This window comes from Callithrix jacchus, chromosome 14, assembly GCF_049354715.1.
Source record: "Callithrix jacchus isolate 240 chromosome 14, calJac240_pri, whole genome shotgun sequence".
NCBI lineage: Eukaryota > Metazoa > Chordata > Mammalia > Primates > Cebidae > Callithrix > Callithrix jacchus.
Window position 1 is genome coordinate 48,819,969 of NC_133515.1, and position 19,303 is coordinate 48,839,271.

Here is a 19,303-nt window from a genome sequence, read left to right on the forward strand (position 1 = left end):
TCTCCATGTTGGCCAGGCTAGTCTCAAACTCCTGACCTCAGGTGATCTGCCTGCCTTGGCCAACCAAAGTGCTGGGATTATAGGGGTGAGCCACTGCATCCAGCCTGTTTCGAATAATTTTTTTTTTTTAAAAACTTAAGTATTTGAAAGTGAAAGCAGTTTGTCTTTGTGACTTTTGGTGGTGGTGGTTTGAAAAACTCAAAAAAGTTTAAAGAAGAAAGATAACTAGTATTCTCATTGTCTAGAGTATGATTTTTTAATGTCCATAGAATATCAGCATCTGGTAATTCTTCTGGTAATTGATGTTTTCAGTAGTTGTTATAGAACCTTTACAAAATATATATTGAGAATTTTAAGTGAATGAGATGATGATCTTGTAGGATCATTTAAAGATAAAAACTGAGGCCCAGCTCAGTGACTCATGCCTGTAATCCCAGCACTTTGGGAGGCCCAGGCAGGTGGATCACCAGAAGTCAGGAGTTTGAGAACAGCCTGGCCAACATGGCAAAACCCCATCTCTACTAAACATACAAAAATTAGCTGGGTGTGGTAGCACCTGTGTGATGTCTCAGCTACTTGGGAAGCTGAGGCGGGAGAATACCTTGAACCCTAGAAGCGGTGGTTGCAGTGAGTTGAGATTGCGCCACTGCACTCCAGCCTGGGCGACAGAGCGAGACTCCCATAAAAAAAAAAAAAAAAAAAAAGATAACTGAAATTTCATGGTAAAAATTTTTTTGTAGCGACTGGGCCTCCTGTGTTGTCCAGGGTAGTCTCAAACTCAGGGCCTCAAGTGATTCTTCCAAAGCACTGGGTGGGCTACCATTCCCAGCCTGAAATTTTGTGTTGAAAAATTTCCCTGTTTCCGCTGGGCAAGGTGGCTCACACCTGTAATCCCAGCACTCTGGGAGGCTGAGGTGGGCGAATCATTTGAGGTCAGGAGTTGTATACCAGTGTACTCCAGCCTGGGCGACAGTGAGACTTGGTCTCAAAAAAAGATACACATTTCCCTCTTTCATCAAATTAAGTTGAAATGAAGGGTGTTGGATTTTTTTTTTTAACCATCAGATCTTTTAGGTTTTTTTTTTTTAAATGTTGTCTTAAAGATGAAAGTGCTTCAAAATCAAATATTCCCTTGCCAGTTCTCTACTTGGCTTTTTTGTTTGTTTGTTTGAGACAGAGTCTTGCTCTGTTGGCCAGGCTGGAGTGCAGTGGAGTGATCTTGCCTCACTGCAACCTCCGCCTTCCGGTTTCAAGTGATTCTCCTGCCTCAGCCTCCGGAGTAGCTGGGACTATAGGCACACACCACCATGCCCAGCTAATTTTTATATTTTTAGTAGAGATGGGGTTTCACCATGTTGGATAGGCTGGTCTCCAACTCCTGACCTCAAGTGATCCGCCTGACTTGCTCTCCCAAAGTGCTGGGATTACCGGTGTGAACCACTGCTCTGGCCTCTGCTTGGCTTTTAAAGAGAATTTTCCTTTCTGAGTAATTTTATTTCTCAGATATCTTGGTCTTTTTAATTCTGGAAGCAGTCTTAATAATTAACCTGTATGGTAATAACATCCTTCTATATTCACATTCCATAGCAATCTGTTGTGTGTTGTATATGTGTATGTTTTTTCTTTCCTGGGTAGTTTTGACTATACCTGTGATGGTTTCACTATTTGTAGTTGTAATAGTTAAGTTTTATTTTGGAAAGTAAAGAGTAGCTTTTTTGTGTGTATGTATGAAAGGTATATACTTTCTTAATATATGAACATGTTTAGTGTAAAATAAAATGCTGTTTAAGGTTTTGAGATTCAAAATATTTGCCAATCACCTTTGAGTGTCTGTTTTTTGAGATACAGGGTCTTCCTCTGTCATCCAGGCTATAGTGCAGTGATGTAATCAGAGCTTACTACAACCTCCAGCTCCTAGCTGGGTTCCAGTGATCCTCTCACCTCAGCCTCCTGAGTAGTTGAGACTACAGGTACACTCCAGCCACACCTGGCTAATTTTTTTTGGTTTTCTTCCTAAGAAGGGGATTTCAGTATGTTGCCCCAGACTGGTCTCAAATTCCTGGTCTCAAGGGATCCGCCTGCTTCAGCTTCCCAAAGTGCTGGGATTATAGGCATGGAGCCCTACGCTTGGCTGAGTATCTTATGATGAAGAAAAACAGAAAATGGGTGTAGTGTGCCAGTACATGAGGTATTTTAAATGTGTAGCTTATCAGTTTTGTTTTTTTTTTTTTTGAGATGAGTCTTGCTATCACCCAGGCTAGAGTGCAGCGGCACGATCTTGGCTCACTGCAGCCCCCGCCTCCCGGGTTCAAGCATTTCTCCTGCTTCAGCCTCCTGAGTAGCAGGAACTACAGGTGCCCACCACCATGGCTGGCTAATTTTTGTAGTAGTAGGGACGGGGTTTCACCATGTTGGCCAGGCTGGTCTCCAACTCCTGACCTCAGGTGATCCACCTGCCTTGGTCTCCTAAAGTGCTAGGCTTACAGGCGTGAGCCACTACATTTGGCTGCTTACCAGCTTTTTACCACTTTGTTGGAACTATATTTTGGAGTTTTCCTTTGAGAATTAGGCAAGATGCCCAGACTCCCCCTTCTCTCCCTTTTAGAGGGAGAGGGGAGCAATTAGACTATAACTTTGTTTTCCTAAAGAAGGTGGGGCTGAGATTACCGATTTGATATCCGGAATGTAATTTAGGGAAGAAAATTTAGGTCTTGGCCTTTGGAACCACCCTGGTAGTGTTGCAGATTATAAATAGGTAATGGTAGAATGAGATTCAGGGGGGAAAATGGTTCTGAGGAGCCAGAGAACTAAGTGTTAGTTTGTTGGCTGACTGAAACATGTGAGAAATAGGGTACAGAAAAAGTAGGAAATAGTTTTTTTTGGTACTTCTGTGACAGGTTGGCTCAGTTGGCCAGAAAATCCTACACTGCTTTATTAAACCCAAGGTTGTGGTAAGTTCCAGTTAAGTTTACTGTGTTCTATGCTTATAGATTTCCTGATTAGGACAAGTAGTGTTACATATGCATGCCTTTATTCACAAGAGGTACCATTCTTTGAAACATCACTTTTTAGTAATATTAAGTACTATTTAACTAGCATTCACTGTTGGTGCCAGCAAGTGGCTATGGTCTTTTTTTTTTTTTTTTGAGACAGGGTCTAGCTCTGTCACCTGAGCTGGAGTGCAGTGGCACAGTCATGGCTCATTGTAGTCTCGACCTCCTGGGCTCTAGTGATCCTCCTGCCTCAGCCTCCTGAGTAGCTGGGACCATATCTGGCTAATTTTTTTTTGAGACAGAGTTTCGCTCTTGTCGCCCAGACTGGAGTGCAGAGGTGTGATCTTGGCTCACTGCAATCTCTGCGTCTCGCGTTCAAGCAGTTCTCCTGCCTCAGCCTCCCAGGTAGCTGGGATTATAGGTGCTTTCCACCATGCCCAGCTAATTTTTGTTTTTAGTAGAGATGGGCTTTTGCCATGTTGGCCAGGCTGGTCTCGAACTCCTGACCTCAGGCAATCCACCTGCCTTGGCCTCCCAAAGTGCTGGGATTACAGGTGTGAGCATTGTGCCCAGCCTTTAAAAAAATTTTTTTTGTAAGAGATGAGATGTTGCTATGTTGCCTATGCTGGTCTCGAACTCCTGGGCGCAAGTGATCCTCCCACCTGAGCCTCTCAAAGTGTTGGGATTACAGCAGGTGTGAGCCACCACATTCAGCCATCTATTTTTTTTTTGTCCTTAGCTTTTCAGCACCATCTATGGTGTTTACGTAGGACGTTTTATACAGTCCTGCACCTCAAACTAGTGATCTTCAACAGTGAAACTCAGTGAATTATGTAATTCATGTTTTCCAAGAACAGTGATGGATTTAATTTCCCTGAATGTATTTCCTTTGTATAACAATAGTACTTACGTGGAATTATTCTTTGTCCTTTTTCCTCTTCTTATAGACATTTTCTAGTAACTAGGACAGTTACATTTAGTCCCTCCCTCCCCGCTTTTTTTTTTGAGATGGAGTCCCATTCTCTCGCCCAGGCTGGAATGCAGTGGCACAATCTCAGTTCACTGCAACCTCTGCCTCTCCAGTTTAAGCGATTCTCCGGCCTGAGCCTCCCAAGTAGCTGGGATTACTGGCATGTGCCACCACACTGGCTAATCTTTGTATTTTTGGTAGAGAAGGGTTTCACCTTGTTGGCCAGGCTGGTCTTGAACTCCTGACCTCAGGTGATTCGCCAGGGCCTCCCAAAGTCCTATGGTTACAGGTGTGAGCCACTCCTCCCAGCTGCTGCTAAATTTGTAAAAGGTCATTTGAAACAATTTGGTGAAATATGTGGATAATTATGTAGTGCTTTTGTGTAGATTGATGGTTTACTTCTATCCTGATGAAGAGCAGTTGGATTCATTACTTACTAAAGTTAGTAACTAAAGTTGGTGAAATCTGAACTCCAAATTAGGCATTTCAACCAGGCTCTTTTGAACTGAGCTAACCTACTCTTTTTATTTTTATTTTTTAGACTAGTCAAGTGCAGTAGTGAGAAGGGGGGAAAGAGTAGAACAAGGAGTTCAACCTGTAACTGACTGCGAACAATCAGTTGAGATAAACTCACTACCTTTGGAACAGCCTATTTGTATTAATTTGTTTTTCTTTTGTAGACACAGGATCTCCCCATGTTACCCAGGCTTGTCTCTGACTCCTTGGCTCAAGCAGTCCTCTTGCCTTAGCTTCCCAGAGTGCTGGGATTACAGTCGTGAGCCACTGTGCCAGGCTGAGCTTATTCTCTACTAACAAAAGTGTTCTAATTTAATTTAAGCAGTGAATTACACTTTATATCTGGTCAGGTTCTGGGTGCTAGCTTATATATGATTTGATTCATTCTGATAGGTTGGTTTTTGTTTTTGTTTTTGAGAGAGAGAGTCTAGTTCTGTCACTCAGGCTGGAGTACAGTGGAGTGATTGCTGCTCATTTCAACCTCTGCCTCCCAAGTTCAAGTGATTCTTCTGCCTCAGCTTCCTGAGTAGCTGGGATTATAGGTGCCCACCACCACACCTGGCTACTTTTGTGTATTTTTAGTAGAGACGGGGACAGGGTTTCGCCATGTTGATCAGGCTGGTCTTGAACTCCTGACCTCAGGTGATCTGCCTGCTGTGGCCTCCCAGAGTGCTGGGATCACAGGCATGAGCCACCACGCCAGGCCTCAAGAACTTTTTATTTTTTATTTAATGTAATTAATTTATTTTGAGATCGAGTCTTGCTCTGTTGCCCAGGCTGGAGTGCCGTGGCTTGATCTTGGCTCACTGCAACCTCCGCCTCCTGGGTTCAAGTGATTCACCTGCCTCAGCCTCCCAAGTAGCTGGGATTATAGGCACAGGCCACCACGCCTGGCTAATTTTTGTGTTTTTAGTAGAGACCAGGGTTTCACCATGTTGGTCAGGCTAGTCTCAAACTCCTGATCTCGTGATCTGCCTGCCTCAGCCTCCCGAAGTGGTGGGATTACAGGCGTGAGCCACTGTACCCAGGGGACTTTTGTTTTTGAGTTGGAGTCTCACCCTATCGCCTAGGCTGGAGTGCAGTGGTGCGATCATGGCTCACTGCAGCCTTGACCTCCTGGGCTCTGGTGATCCTCCCACCTCAGCCTCTGGAGTAATCAGGGCTACAGGCGCACACGCATGCCTGGTAGTTTTTGTAATTTTTTTTCTTTTTTTTTTTTTGTAGAGACTGGGTTTTGCATGTTGCTCAGGCAGGTTTTGAACTCCTGAGCTCAAGCGATCCTCCCTCCTCAATCTCCCAACATGCTGGGATTACAGGCATTTTTTACCTTAAAAACTTTTTATTAAGAAAGAAACCCAAGTCTTCTTGTGGTTGTGTGTGTGTACACACACATACACATACACACATGGAGAATTTTACCTTGGAGGAAAGCTTGGTAAAGGAAATAGCCCTTTTGGCCAGGTGTGGTGGCTCACACTTGTAATCCCAGCACTTTGGGAGGCTGAGGCAGGTGGATGACCTGAGGTCAGGAGTTTGAGACCAGCCTGGCCAACATGGCAAAACCCCGTCTCTACTAAAAATACAAAATTAGCTGGGCATGCCGGCGAATGCCTGTAATCCCAGTTACTCAGGAGGCCGAGGCAGAATTGTTTGAACCCAGAATGAGGAGGTTGCAGTGAGCCGAGACTGCGACTGCACTCCAGCCTGGTCAACAGAGTACAACTCCGTATCAAAAAAAGGAAAATAGCCCTTTTTCTATAATCAGAGAATACTGAAGAGTTTTTTTTTTCTGTTTTTAAAAATTTTTGTTCTTTATTTTACATTACATTTATTTACTTTGTTTCAGGGGCTTACAAATTAGTTAAGAAAATGACTCATGTTTAAACAAGCATAATCAATGTAACAGTTAATACAAGTTAAATATTGTGATATGTTTAAGAAAAGGATGGCAAAATAGCGCAAAAGATTTGGGAAAGGTGCCTATGATTTCTGTTAACAGAAAGTATTAGTTATGTAGATTCAACTGGAGAGGAACAGAGCTCCCAGAAGGACTCCAGAACCCTTGATGCTTGTCTGAGTGGGGTCAGCAATCAGCACTGAGTTCCCACAGGCCAGAAAGTTTCTGTGTGTACATTATTTCCTTTGATGACACAATAATCCTGCGAAGAAAATGTCCTAGTTTTACAAACAAGGAGACAGAGCCAAAGAAGAGTTAAATGGCTTGCCCAGGGCATTCAAAGTAAGCAGCTGAGTTGGAATTTTAACTCAAAGGCTTGGATATGACAGTACAAATAGGCTGTTTCTCAGAATTTAACATTTTAGGCTGGTTGTGGTGGCTTACCCCTGTAATCCCAGCACTTTCGGAGGCTGAGGTGGGTTGATTGCTTGAGCTCAGGAGTTCAATACCAGCCTAGGCAACATGTTGAAATCCCGTCTCTACCAAAAAAAAAAAACCGCACAAAAAACAGTAGCACGTGCCTGTGATCCCAGCTTCTTGGGAGGCTAAAGTGGGAGGATCACTTGAGCCTGGAAGGTGGAGAGGTTGCAGGTTGTAGTGAGCCGAAATTGGGACACTGCACTCCAGCCTAGGTGACAGAGTAAGACCCTATCTCAAAAAAGAAAGAAAAAAGAAAAGAAAAGAAAAAGAAAAATTTTAGTCAAGTAATTAGATACTAACATTTTGTGGTCAGTTACTTTAAGAATTCATGATTAGAAGCCTGACGGATCCCCTCTCTACAAAAAAAATTAAAAATAAGCCAGGCATGGTGTTGTGTACCCATAGTCCCAGCCACTCGAGAGTCTAAGGTAGGAGGATTGCTTGAGGCCAGGAGTTTGAGACCTGGGCAGCATATGAAGACCTTGTCTCTACAAAAACTAAAAATAAAAAATAGCCAGGTATGGTTGGTGTGCTTTCAACTGCCCCAGCCACTTGAAAGGCTGAGGCAAGAGGTTTGTTTTTTTTATTTTTTAAAAGACGAGGTTTCACCATGTTGGTTAGGCTGGTCTTGAACTCCCGACCGCAGGTGATCTGCCCGTCTTGGCCTCCAAAGTGCTTGGATTACAGGCGTGAGCCACCATGCCCGGCCGGCCCTGAGGTTTGTTTGAGTCTGGTTGGAGGCTACCGTGAGCTGTGATTGCATCATTATACTTCAGCCTGGGTGACAGAACAAGACCTTACCTTGGTGGTGCTGGTGGTGATGGTGGTGGGTGGGTCTGGGGGGCAGTTAAGAACTGTTTGTGAGGTGTGTTATTATTTATAAATGGGCTTAACTTTATCTTTACATCTTGGGTTGAAACTAATTGTATCCATTCTCGGGTTTTTTTGTTTTGTTATATATTTAAACTTGGAGCCTTAGAAGTCATGGGTATGTTTCTATGAAAAGCAAATGAAGCAGAGAGCTGCCTTTTGCTGTAGAAGGCACACTTGCTGCAGAACATGTTACTGTTTTATGCATTCTAGGCTTTGGGAATTGTGACTTGTATAATCATATTATTTATAACTATTAGTTGGCTTTTTTTTTTTTTTTTTTTTGAGACAGAGTTTTGCTCTTGTTACCCAGGCTGGAGTGCAATGACGCGATCTTGGCTCACCGCAACCTCCGCCTCCTGGGTTCAGGCAATTCTCCTGCCTCAGCCCTGAGTAGCTGGGATTACAGGCACGCACATCATGCCCAGCTAATTTTTTGTATCTTTAGTAGAGAGGGGGTTTCACTATGTTGACCAGAATGGTCTCCATCTCTTGACCTCATGATCCACCCGTCTCAGCCTCCCAAAGTGCTGGGATTACAGGCTTGAGCCACCGCGCCCGGCCAATACTAATTTTCTTTCAAATCTTATGTGTGTGCAAAAACTTTTTAATTTTTATTTTTATATTTAAAAAAAAGACGGGGTTTCACCATGTTGATCAGGCTGGTCTTGAACTCCCGACCTCAGGTGATCCGCCCACCTTGGCCTCTAAAGTGCTTGGATTACAGGCGTGAGCCACTACGCCCAGCCAATTTTAAAATTTTTTTAGAGACAGAGTCTTGCTATGTTGCCCATATGGGTCTCCTGGCCTCACGTGATCCTCCTGCTCCTGCCTCTGAAAGTGCTGAGATGAGCTAGCCATACCCAGCACCTGAAAAGATTTTTTAAAAAACAAAAAAAGATTATACTTAAAATTCTGTAATCTTTTCACATAGCAGTGTTATATTGGAGGTTTTAGAATTCCCAGTAGCATTTTAGAATCAGAAAGAAGCTGATACATCTGCTGCTTCGTACTTTAGGCAAGAAAAGCATTTTACCTAAATAGAATTTTGAACCTAAAATCTATTTTTTTAACTTTTTATTTAAAGAATATTGTTCCATGCTTTCACAATAGTGATTTTTAATTTTTATATTTTTTATTTTATTTATTTAGCGATGGCGTCTCACCCTGTCACCTAGGATAGAGTGAGTGCAGTGGTTTGATCCTAGCTCTTTGAACCCCTGGGCTCAAGTTATTCTCCTGCCTCAGCCTCCTAAGTAGCTGGGACTACAGGTTTGTGGCACTGTACTAGGCTTTTTTTTTTTTTTTTTAAAGGTATAGAAAAATGTTAGTGCTGCATACAAAAATGGCATAGATGTATACATCAGTGAACATCAAGATTATATTCAGATCATAAATGTACATATATGTTCTGATGCCATTTTTGCTTGCAAACAAATAATAGAAATAGAACTCTAAACAGAAAGTTGAAACAAGGGTTCTGGGGTGGGCCCTCTCACAGATTTGTAATTGAATGTATAGTTCATTTTTTCCCCATCTGTTAAGCAAAAGACGATTCTAATGTTAGTAAAACCTACATGACCTGTCACTAATCATTTTTTCCTTCCTTTTTTTCTTTTTTTTTTTTTGGAGACAAAGTCTTGCTCTGCCGCCTAGGCTGGAGTGCAATGGTGCAGTCTCGGCTCACTGCGACCTCCTCCCGGGTTCAAGCGATTCTCCTGCCTCAACCCCCAGAGTAGCTGGGATTACAGGCGCACATCGCAATGCCAGGCTAATTTCTGTATTTTTAGTAGAGACGGGGTTTCACCATGTTAGGCTGGTCTCAAATTCCTGACCTCATGATCCACCCACCTTGGCCTCCCAAAGTGCTGGGATTACAGGTGTGAGCCACTGCTCCCAGTCTCTTCCTTCTTTTTAAAGAGATGGGGCTTCTCACTATGTTCCCTAGGCTGGTCTCAAACTCTTGGACTCAAATGTTCCTCCAACCTCAGCTTCCCAACGTGCTGGGATTAACAGGCACAAGCCACTGTGCCTTGCCCTGTCATCAGTCATTTAACTTCATGCAAATTGAGTGGAATAAAACTCATCCTTACTGTACCTTATTTGCTTTTGTTTTTTGTTGGAACCTCCCATATTGCTAAAGTAGACCAAAAGTTGACTTGTAGGAAAAACTGAAAGCAGTATTTCTCTTGTTGCAGTATTTGATGCCCACCATCCAGTTGTTAAAGCCTACTGTTAATGTCTCTCAGCCTACTCCTTTGTGTCCAGGCTTATTTTATGCCATTCTTACCTTAACGGTTTTTTAGTTTTCTCATAGAGTGAACTCTTTTTTTTTTTTTTTTGAGACGGAGTTTCGCTCTTATTACCCAGGCTGGAGTGCAGTGGCGCAATCTCGGTTTACCGCAATCTGCGCCTCCTGGGTTCAGGCAATTCTGCCTCAGCCTCCAGAGCAGCTGGGATTACAGGCACGCGCCACCACGCCCAGCTAATTTTTTTGTATTTTTAGTAGAGACGGGGTTTCATCATGTTGACTAGGATGGTCAGGCTTGAGCCACTGCGCCCGGCCAGAGTGAACTCTTTACATTAGAATATAATATCTGCTTATGATATTATAAAATTCAAGCTGTTTAACAGAATATTCACTGATAATAGAAATACTTGTGCCTCAAAAGCTGCTTTATTTTATAAATCCAGCCCAATTAGATTTAACTTGAGAAAACATAAAATGTCTCTCAGATTGTTTAAAAATACCATGATCAGCCAGGCTCGGTGGCTCATGCCTGTAATCCCCGGACTTTGGGAGGCCAAGGTAGGTGGATCACTTGAGGTCAGGAGTTCAAGATCAGCTTAGCCAACATGGTGAAACCCTGTCTTTACTGAATACAAAAATTAGCCGGGCATGGTGGCATATGCCTATAATCCCAGCTACTTAGGAGGCTGAGGCAGGAGAATTGCTTGAATCTGGGAGGCGGAGGTTGTAGTGATCTGAGATCGTGCCATTGCACTCCAGCCTGGGCTGGACTCTGTCTCAAAAAAATTTGAGACAAAAATCTTTGAGACTCTGTCTCAAAAAAATAAAATATCATGAGCTTTTTTTTTTTTTGAGACGGAGTTTTGCTCTTGTTGCCCAGTCTGGAGTACAATGGCACGATTTCGGCTCACCGCAACTTCCGCCCCCCCGACAGCTTCTGCCTCCCAGGTTCAAGCGATTCCCCTGCCTCAGTCTCCCGAGTAGCTGGGGTTACAGGCGTTTGCCACTACACCCAGCTCATTTTCTATTTTTAGTAGAGAGGGTTTTTCCATGTTGGTCAGGCTGGTTTCGACCTCCCGACTTCAGGTGATCTGCTCACCTCAGCCTCCCAAAGTGCTGAGATTACAGGTGTGAGCCACTGTGCTTGGCATAAACTAGCTTTTTGAAGCAATTGTTTGTCATATTTTATTTTGTATTGTTTTGTTTGAGATGGGGTCTCATTCTGTTGCCCAGACTGTAGTGCAGTGATATGATCTCAGCTTATCACAACCTCCGCCTCCCAGGTTCAAGCGAGTCTCCTGCCTCAGCCTCCTGAGTAGCTAGGACTACAGGTGCACACCACTACCCCCCGGCTATTTTTTTTATTTTTAGTAGACAGGGTTTCACCATGTTGGCCAGGCTGGTCTCAAACTCCTGACCTCAGGTAATCTGCCTGCTTCGGCCTCCCAAGGTGCTGGGATTACAGGCATGAGCTGTGCCTGACCGCCTCGTAATTTTTTAACCCTTTTAAGAACCTTTTAGGCTGGGCGCGGTGGCTCACGCCTGTAATCCCAGCACTTTGGGAGGCCGAGGCGGGCAAATCATGAGGTCAAGAGATCGAGACCATCCTGGTCAACATGGTGAAACCCGGTCTCTACTAAAAATAGAAAAAGTTAGCTGGGCACGGTGGTGCATTCCTGTAATCCCAGCTACTCAGGAGGCTGAGGCAGGAGAATTGCCTGAACCCAGGAGGCGGAGGTTGCGGTGAGCCGAGATTGCACCATTGCACTCCAGCCTGGGTAACAAGAGCAAAACTCTGTCTCAAAAAAAAAAAGAACCTTTTAAAACCTTTTCTAAAACCCTTTTTATTTTGAACTAAATTTAGACTTACTGAAATTGTGAAATCAATGTAGAGCTCTTGTATACCTTTCACTCAGCTTCTCCTAATAGTAACATCTTGCATATCTGGTACGTTTGTCCAAATTAAGAAATAAACATTGGTACGTTGTTAACTAACCTATAGACTTAATCTGGTTTCTCTTAATTTTTTTTACTAATGTTCCTTTTCTGTTCGAGGATCTAATTCAGTATACCATACTGTATTTCGTTGTTATACCATGTTAGCCACCTTCAATCTGTGACAGTTTCTCAATCTTTTTCATTTTCATGTTAGCTATAATGGCTTTAATTTGAACCAAAATTATTAGAAACTCATATATTTTTTTTTTTTGGAGATGCAGTTTCCCTCTTGTTGCCCAGGCTGGAGTGCAATGGTGCAGTCTCGGCTCACTGCAACCTCCGCCTCCTGGGTTCAAGTGATTCCAATGCCTCAGCCTCCCAAGTAACTGGGATTACAGGCATGTGCCACCATGCCCAGCTTATTTTGTATTTTTAAGTAGAGATAGGGTTTCACCATGTTGGTCAGGCTGGTCTCGAACTCCTGACCTCATGATCTGCCTGCCTCAGCCTCCCAAAGCGCTGGGATTACAGGCATGAGCCACCTGGCCATAATGTTTTAAAATAACAGTATTATATTTGTAAAACTTAAAAAGAATGTAGTAGTTGAAAAAGGTGATTTTAAAAAATTGATATTAATTTCTTGAAACCATAATGTAATGCATTTAGGAGGCATTCGTGTTTTTTTTTTTTTTTTTGAGATGGTGTTTTGCTCTTATTGTCCAGGTTGGAGTGCAGTGGCATGATCTCAGCTCACTGCAACCGCCGCCTCCCAGGTTCAAGTGATTCTCCTGCCTCAGCCTCTCGTAGCTGGGATTACAGGCGCCCGCCATCATGCCCAGCTAAATTTTGTATTTTTAGTAGAGATAGGGTTTCTTCACCATGTTGGCAGGCTGGTCTCGAACTGCTGACCTCAGGTGATCCACCCACCTCGGCCTCCTAAAGTCCACTATGCATGGCCCTGTTCATTTTTTTTTTTTTTTTTGGGACAGAGTCTTGCTCTGTTGCCAGGTGCCAGGCTGCAGTGCGTGGCACAATCTCGGCTCACTGCAACCTCCACCTCCCGGGTTCAAGCAATTCTCCTGCCTCAGCCTCCCGAGTAGCTAGGACTACAGGTGCACGCCACCACACCCAGCTAATTTTTGTATTTTTAGTAGAGACGAGGTTTCACCATGTTGGCCAGGACAGACTTGATCTCTTGACCTGGTGATCCACCCGCCTCGGCCTCCCAAAGTGCTGGGATTACAGGCTTGAGCCACCGTGCCTGGCCCATTTTTTTTTTTTTTTGAGACTCCTCTTTTGCCCAGACTGGAGTGCAGTTGTGCGATCTCAGCTCACTGCAACCTCCGCCTCCTGAAAAAATACAAAGTCATATATGTCTTCTACAAAAACAGTATGTAAATTCTAAGGTTTTTGTCCTTTTGAAATTGCTTAAAAAAGTACATGGAACTGGTATTCTGTGTTGGGAATATCTATAAGAAATTTCTTCGGAGACTCTGGGTGAATAATAATGTTGTTGTAGGTTCATGAAGGAATCTCTGGGGATAGTTTTTGAGTTAGGCCTGCCAATGTTAGAGTTACATGGAGAGCCTGGTTTCCATGGTTCTGGAAAATGCTTTAATACAAGTGTAGAATGTTAGTAAAGTTTTGCAGTTGGATAAACAGCTGGTGATTTTACCACGTTTCTAGTTTAAAATGCAATATGGGCTTTCAGAAAGTAAATGATTATCATTTTGAGGGGAGAATTCAAGCTGGATGCTAGAGAAGGGTCATAAAAGCCCCTTCATTGGAAGAGTGCTATGAGATAATTATTTGATCTTGGAATTTTTTATTTGGAGACAGAGTTTTGCTCTTATTGCCCAGGCTGGAGCTGGAGTACAGTGGCACAATCTCAGCTCACTGCAACCTCCACCTCCCATATTCAAGGAATTCTCCTGCCTCGGCCTCCCTAGTAGCTGGGATCACTGTTGTCCACCACCATGCCTGGCTAATTTTTTTTTTTTTTTTTTTTTTTTGGAGACGGAGTTTCACTCTTATTACCCAGGCTGGAGTGCAAGTGGCACGATCTCGGCTCACCATAATCTCCGCCTCCTGGGTTCAAGCAATTCTCCTGCCTCAGCTTCCCAAGTAACTGGGACTGCAGGTGTGGGCCAACATGCCCTGCTACTTTTTGTATTTTTAGTAGAGATTGGGTTTCACCATGTTGACCAGGATGGTCTTGATCTCTTGACCTCGTGAGCCACTGCGCCCGGCCAATTTTTGTGTTTTTTAAAAAAGATGGGGTTTCACCATGATGGCTAGGCTGGTCTTGAACTCCTGACCTCAGGTGAGCCACCCACCTCGGTCTCCCAAAGTGCTAGGATTACAGGCGTGAGCCACCGCGCCCAGGCTAATTTTTGTATATTTAGTAGAGATGGGGTTTTACCACATTGGTCAGGCTGGTCTTGAACCTCCTGACTTAAATGAACTGCCTGCGTTGGGCTCCCAAAGTGTCGGGATTACAGGCATGAGCCACCGTGCCTAGCTTGATCTTAGAATTTGAAGGAGATACTAATATTTCGTTGGCAAAAACAATGAAAAATTACCTTTGTTTATTCTAATACTGTAGAGGAGTGGGATTTATTTAGAATGTTTTAAATCTCTTGGGTGCTCCAAGAGTGCATGTCACTGATTTTTCTTTTGTTTCCTTTTAAATGGAAGTTCACTAATGTTAAAGATCATAAGTGATATTGCCTATTTTTTTTTTTATATCATTCTGTCATGTTTAGTGATCTATCAAAAGGGCTGCTGCTGTTTGCAATTTTGGCTTCTCTTGAGCCATGCATGGGCTTCAGGAGATGTAGTCTTCACAGTGAGTTGTTATTTGTAGCTGTATTTTTGTAGTTGTATAACTTTTAGTAATGCAGTATGCTTTTTATTAACGTAATTTTCTTTTTCTTTTTGCAGTGATTATTTATTCAAGTTACTTCTGATTGGCGACTCTGGGGTTGGAAAGTCTTGCCTTCTTCTTAGGTTTGCAGTAAGTTGAAGTTGAAATACCTTTACAATTAATGGTACAATTAATACTGTGTGTGTTTTCTGGGTAGACAAAAAAAATTAAACAGTTTTATTCAGAATAAGTTAATTCTTCCAGAATTTATATATTTAAAGCCTCTAAATACACATCCCCAGTGGTATCTTGGACTATTACATAGAAAAATGTTGTTGCTCTTAAAAGTAATTCAGTGTATTGGGAGGCTGAGGTGGGTGGATCACGAGGTCAAGAGATCGAGACCATCCTGGTCAACATGGTGAAACCCCTTCTCTACTAAAAATATAAAAAATTAGCTGGGCATGGTGGTGTGTGCCTGTAATCCCAGCTACTCAGGAGGCTGAGGCAGGAGAATTGCCTGAACCCAGGAGGCGGAGGTTGCGGTGAGCCGAGATTGCACCATTGCACTCCAGCCTGGGTAACAAAAGCGAAACTCTGTCTCAAAAAAAAAAAAAAAAGAAATTCAGTGTAGTACGGTTATAAAGTCAAAATATCCAATACTTTTGGTCAAGGTCAAACAGCAGTTCTAATAGGCAACAAGGTAAAGGGGATAGTTGGCTTGTGTTGAATTTGACTTGATGAAAATAAATCTTCAAGCTAAACTTCAGTAGAATAAAAAGAAAAAGCAGAGCCAGTGGTGCAGTGGCTTATGCCTGCAATCTCAGTTACTCAGGATGCTGAGGTGGAAGGATCACTTGAGTCCAAGAGTTTGAGACCAACCTGGATGACTTAGCAAGACTCTGTCTCTAAAAATAAAATAATAATTAATAAAAGAAAAAGTAGGGCCTTGGGTAAACTTTATTGGCCAATGGCATAGTTCTAAATGCTGGAGCTGACAGATAAAGGACTTTAGACTTGACAGATAAAGGACTTTAGACTTAACAGAATCCACAATGTCCTTCATAGTCTTTATCAACTACCTTTAAATTTAGAATATGTTGCTTCTTACTGTTTAGATCATTGTTTCCCAGAGCATGGACCAAAGACTCCTGGGGGTTACCAAGACTGTCTCAGGTAGTCCATAAGGTCAAAATATCCTAATAATACTAAGACATTAGTATTTGTAAGGAATTATTTACTTGGTAATAATACTAATATAAAAGATGTTTGCCTTTTTCAGAGTTGACATTGGCTCTGGTACAAAAGCAATGGTGGGTAAAATTGCTGGTGGCTTGGTACACATCAAGGCCGTAGTAAGCCCCAAATTGTACTCATAGTGATGGCATTCTTTGTCTCTGTGCACCCACAGGGACAAAAGAAAAGCCCTATTATTTTTATTGAAGAATGTCCTTGACAAAACAGTTAAAATTATTTTTTGAAAAATGTTGAGTCATGAATATTTTTTTAAAAATATTTGTGAATAAATGGGAAGTTCACAAAAAGCTTTTCTATTATTTTTTTTTTTTAAAGACAGGGTCTGGCTCTGCTGCCGAGGCTAGAGTGCAGTGGTGCGATTTCTGCCGCCCAGGCTGAAGCTTTCCTCCCACCTCAGCCTCCCAGGTGGCTGGGACCACAGGCATACACCATCATGCCTGGTTAATTTCTGTATTTTTTTCTAGAGACAGGGGTCTCACTTTGTTGCCCAGGCAGATCTTGAACTCCTGAGCTCAATAGATGCACCTGCCTCAGCCTCCCAAAGTGCTGGCAAAAGCACTTTTTACTGTATACTGTGTGTTGGTTGTTTTGGAGAAAAGAAAACCATTTGTAGTTTTTTGAGTTGTAAGCTGAGCTAACTGCTTTTTTCCCCCATGGAACACCTTTTTTTTTTTTTTTGAGATGGAGTCTTGCTCTGTCACCCAGGCTGGAGTGCAGTGGCGCAATCTTGGCTTACTGCAGCCTTCGCCTCCCTGGTTCAAGTGACTCTCCTGCCTCAGCCTCCTGAGCAGCTGGGATTACAGGTGCGCACTACCATCCCCGGCTGATTTTTGTATTTTTAGTAGAGATGGGGTTTCACCATGTTGGCCATGCTGGACACACACACACACACACACACACACACATACACACAAACAAAATATATTGAGAAGATTGGTATTCTCAATATATTAAATGCATTTGCACATCAATAAGAAAAGAATATTTGTCCTAATGGAAATATGGGCAAGTACATGGGCAGTCAGTTGACAAGAGAAGAAATACAAATCGCCAATAAATGTGGAAGAAAAAAAAAAAACCTCAACTTTATTTTTAATTAAAGGCCTGTAAGTTAAAATTAGATATGTAAGTTTTATTAAATTGGAAAATACTAAAAGTAAGAATAATTCTTAAGCAACTCTCAGTGGGTGGAAAGAATCTAGCTGTAGCTTGAGGTGTTTGTGCTTCAAAGAAAACCCTCTCTGGGATACCCACTGCTTTATGTCAGAGGTTTTCCGGTACTGCCTACATAGTACTGGAAAGTATTTTTAAAATGCTGATTCCCATACCCTCAAAATATTAATAGAGACAATTGTGGTGAGGACCATAATAAAGAAATATGTAATAAGCTTTGGAAGCACAGAGGGAAGAATCTCTATTGGCTAAGGAGTTGGAGAAATTGTTTGGGCACTCAGTATTGCCTGATCTCAGAATTGAAGGATGAATAAAAAATTATCCCATGACCCTGGGGCTGGGAGTAAGTAAGGTTATGCAGAAGGAGATAACTGAGGCTTTTGGGCAGGAGGAATAGTAATGGCTCCGAGGCATGGGAGTAAAGGTCACTTAGGAATTTACAGTAATTCAGCATTTCTTTCTTTTTTGGTGGTAGGGGGGGAAATGGAGTCTAGCTCTGTTGTTCAGGCTGGAGTACATTGCCACCATCTCACCTCTGCCTCCCGGGTTTAAGCGATTCTCATGCCTCAGCCTCCTAAGTAGCTGGGATTACAGGCATGTACCACCATGCCTAGCTATTTTTTGTATTTTTAGTAAAGATGGGTTTTACCATGTTGGTCAGGCTGGTCTCGAACTCCTGAGCTCAAGTGATCTGTTCACCTCAGCCTCCCAAAGTGCTGAGGCGTGAGCCACCACTCCTGGCCAAGAATTCAGTATTTCTAAGTACCTGGGGGTAGACGTGCTAAATGAATATTTATTGCATTCATTTTGTTCTCTACATACTTTTTTCTTATTTTATTGCTCTGTCGCCCAGACTGGAGTGCAGTGGTGCAGTCTCAGCTCACTGTGACCTCCGCCTCCTGGGTTCAAGCCATTACAGGCATGCACCACCACACCCCCTAATTTCTGTATTTTTAGTGGAGATGGGGTTTCACCATGTTGGCCAGGCTGGTCTTGAACTCCTGACCTAAAGTGATCTGCCTGCTTTGGCCTCCGAAAGCGCTGGGGTTACAAATGTGGGCCACCGCACTCAGTCTCTACATACTTTCTTTAGTACCTGATACTTATTAGGCACTCAGTTACAAAATAAATAACTTTTTAAAAAATGAATACCTGATAACAATGAGGAGCATTTTGTCATTGCCTTAAAAGTGTATGTTCTTTTACCCAGTGATTCTAGATGTACATTAATGTGAATATGTGAGGCTAAATCAATATAGTTACCCTGTAGTCATCTGAAACTCTCTGGTCACGTTATAATTCTCTTTAGATATCTTTTTGGTTCAAATCTCATGCATGAATTGGATGTAGCATTATTAAGACATGCCCACGATTGTTTCCTGTAACTTGTTTTTTTCCTTTCTCTTTGCTGAAGTGTTGTGATACAGATCCCAGATGTGTTATTTCCCCCATACATACTTCAGTATGTATTTCTTCCCCCCAACCTCCTGAGATGGAGTCATGCTCTGTTACCCAGGCTGGAATGCAGTGGTGTGATCTTGGCTCACTGCAACCTCCACCTCCCAGGTTCAAGCGATTCTCTGTCTCCTGCCTCAGCCTCCGAGTAGCTGATACTACAGGTGCCTGCCACCACCCTGGCTAATGTTTGCACTTTTCGTAGAGACAGGGTTTTGCTGTCTTGGCCAGGCTGATCTCAAACTCCTGACCTTGTGATCCAGTCGCATTGGCCTCCCAAAGTGCTGGGATTATAGGCCTGAGCCACCACGCCCAGCCCATATTTCTAAAAACAGTTTCTTATAAAATTACAATGCCATTATCAACTTACAGAATACATTTTCCATTTGGTTGTTTTGTTGTTAGTCTTTTAATCTAGAGTTTTATATCTTCCCTTTTTTATTTATATATTTTTCAAGTCATTGACTTTTTGCAGAAACTGGAGCACGTGTCCTGTAGATTGTCCAGTATTCTAGATTTATCATTTTGCTTCCTTGTGATTTCCTTATGCTTATTTGTTTATCCCTCTTTCTGTAATTAGAAACTAAGACCTAGAACTGCACTATCCTTGTAGTAGCTACTAGCTCTATGTAGCTAT

General features: G+C 42.6%; 1 protein-coding gene across 2 annotated transcripts in view; it reads left to right on the forward strand.

Moving 5' to 3' along the window:
• RAB1A (RAB1A, member RAS oncogene family) overlaps positions 1 to 19,303 on the forward strand; it is a 40,340-nt gene that overhangs the window by 5,172 nt on the left and 15,865 nt on the right. For both annotated transcript variants that reach the window (XM_002757691.6, XM_054244888.2), the window contains exon 2: positions 14,859 to 14,931. In XM_002757691.6, coding sequence (XP_002757737.1) covers positions 14,859 to 14,931 — 73 coding nt within the window. The remainder of the gene's footprint in view (positions 1 to 14,858; positions 14,932 to 19,303) is intronic.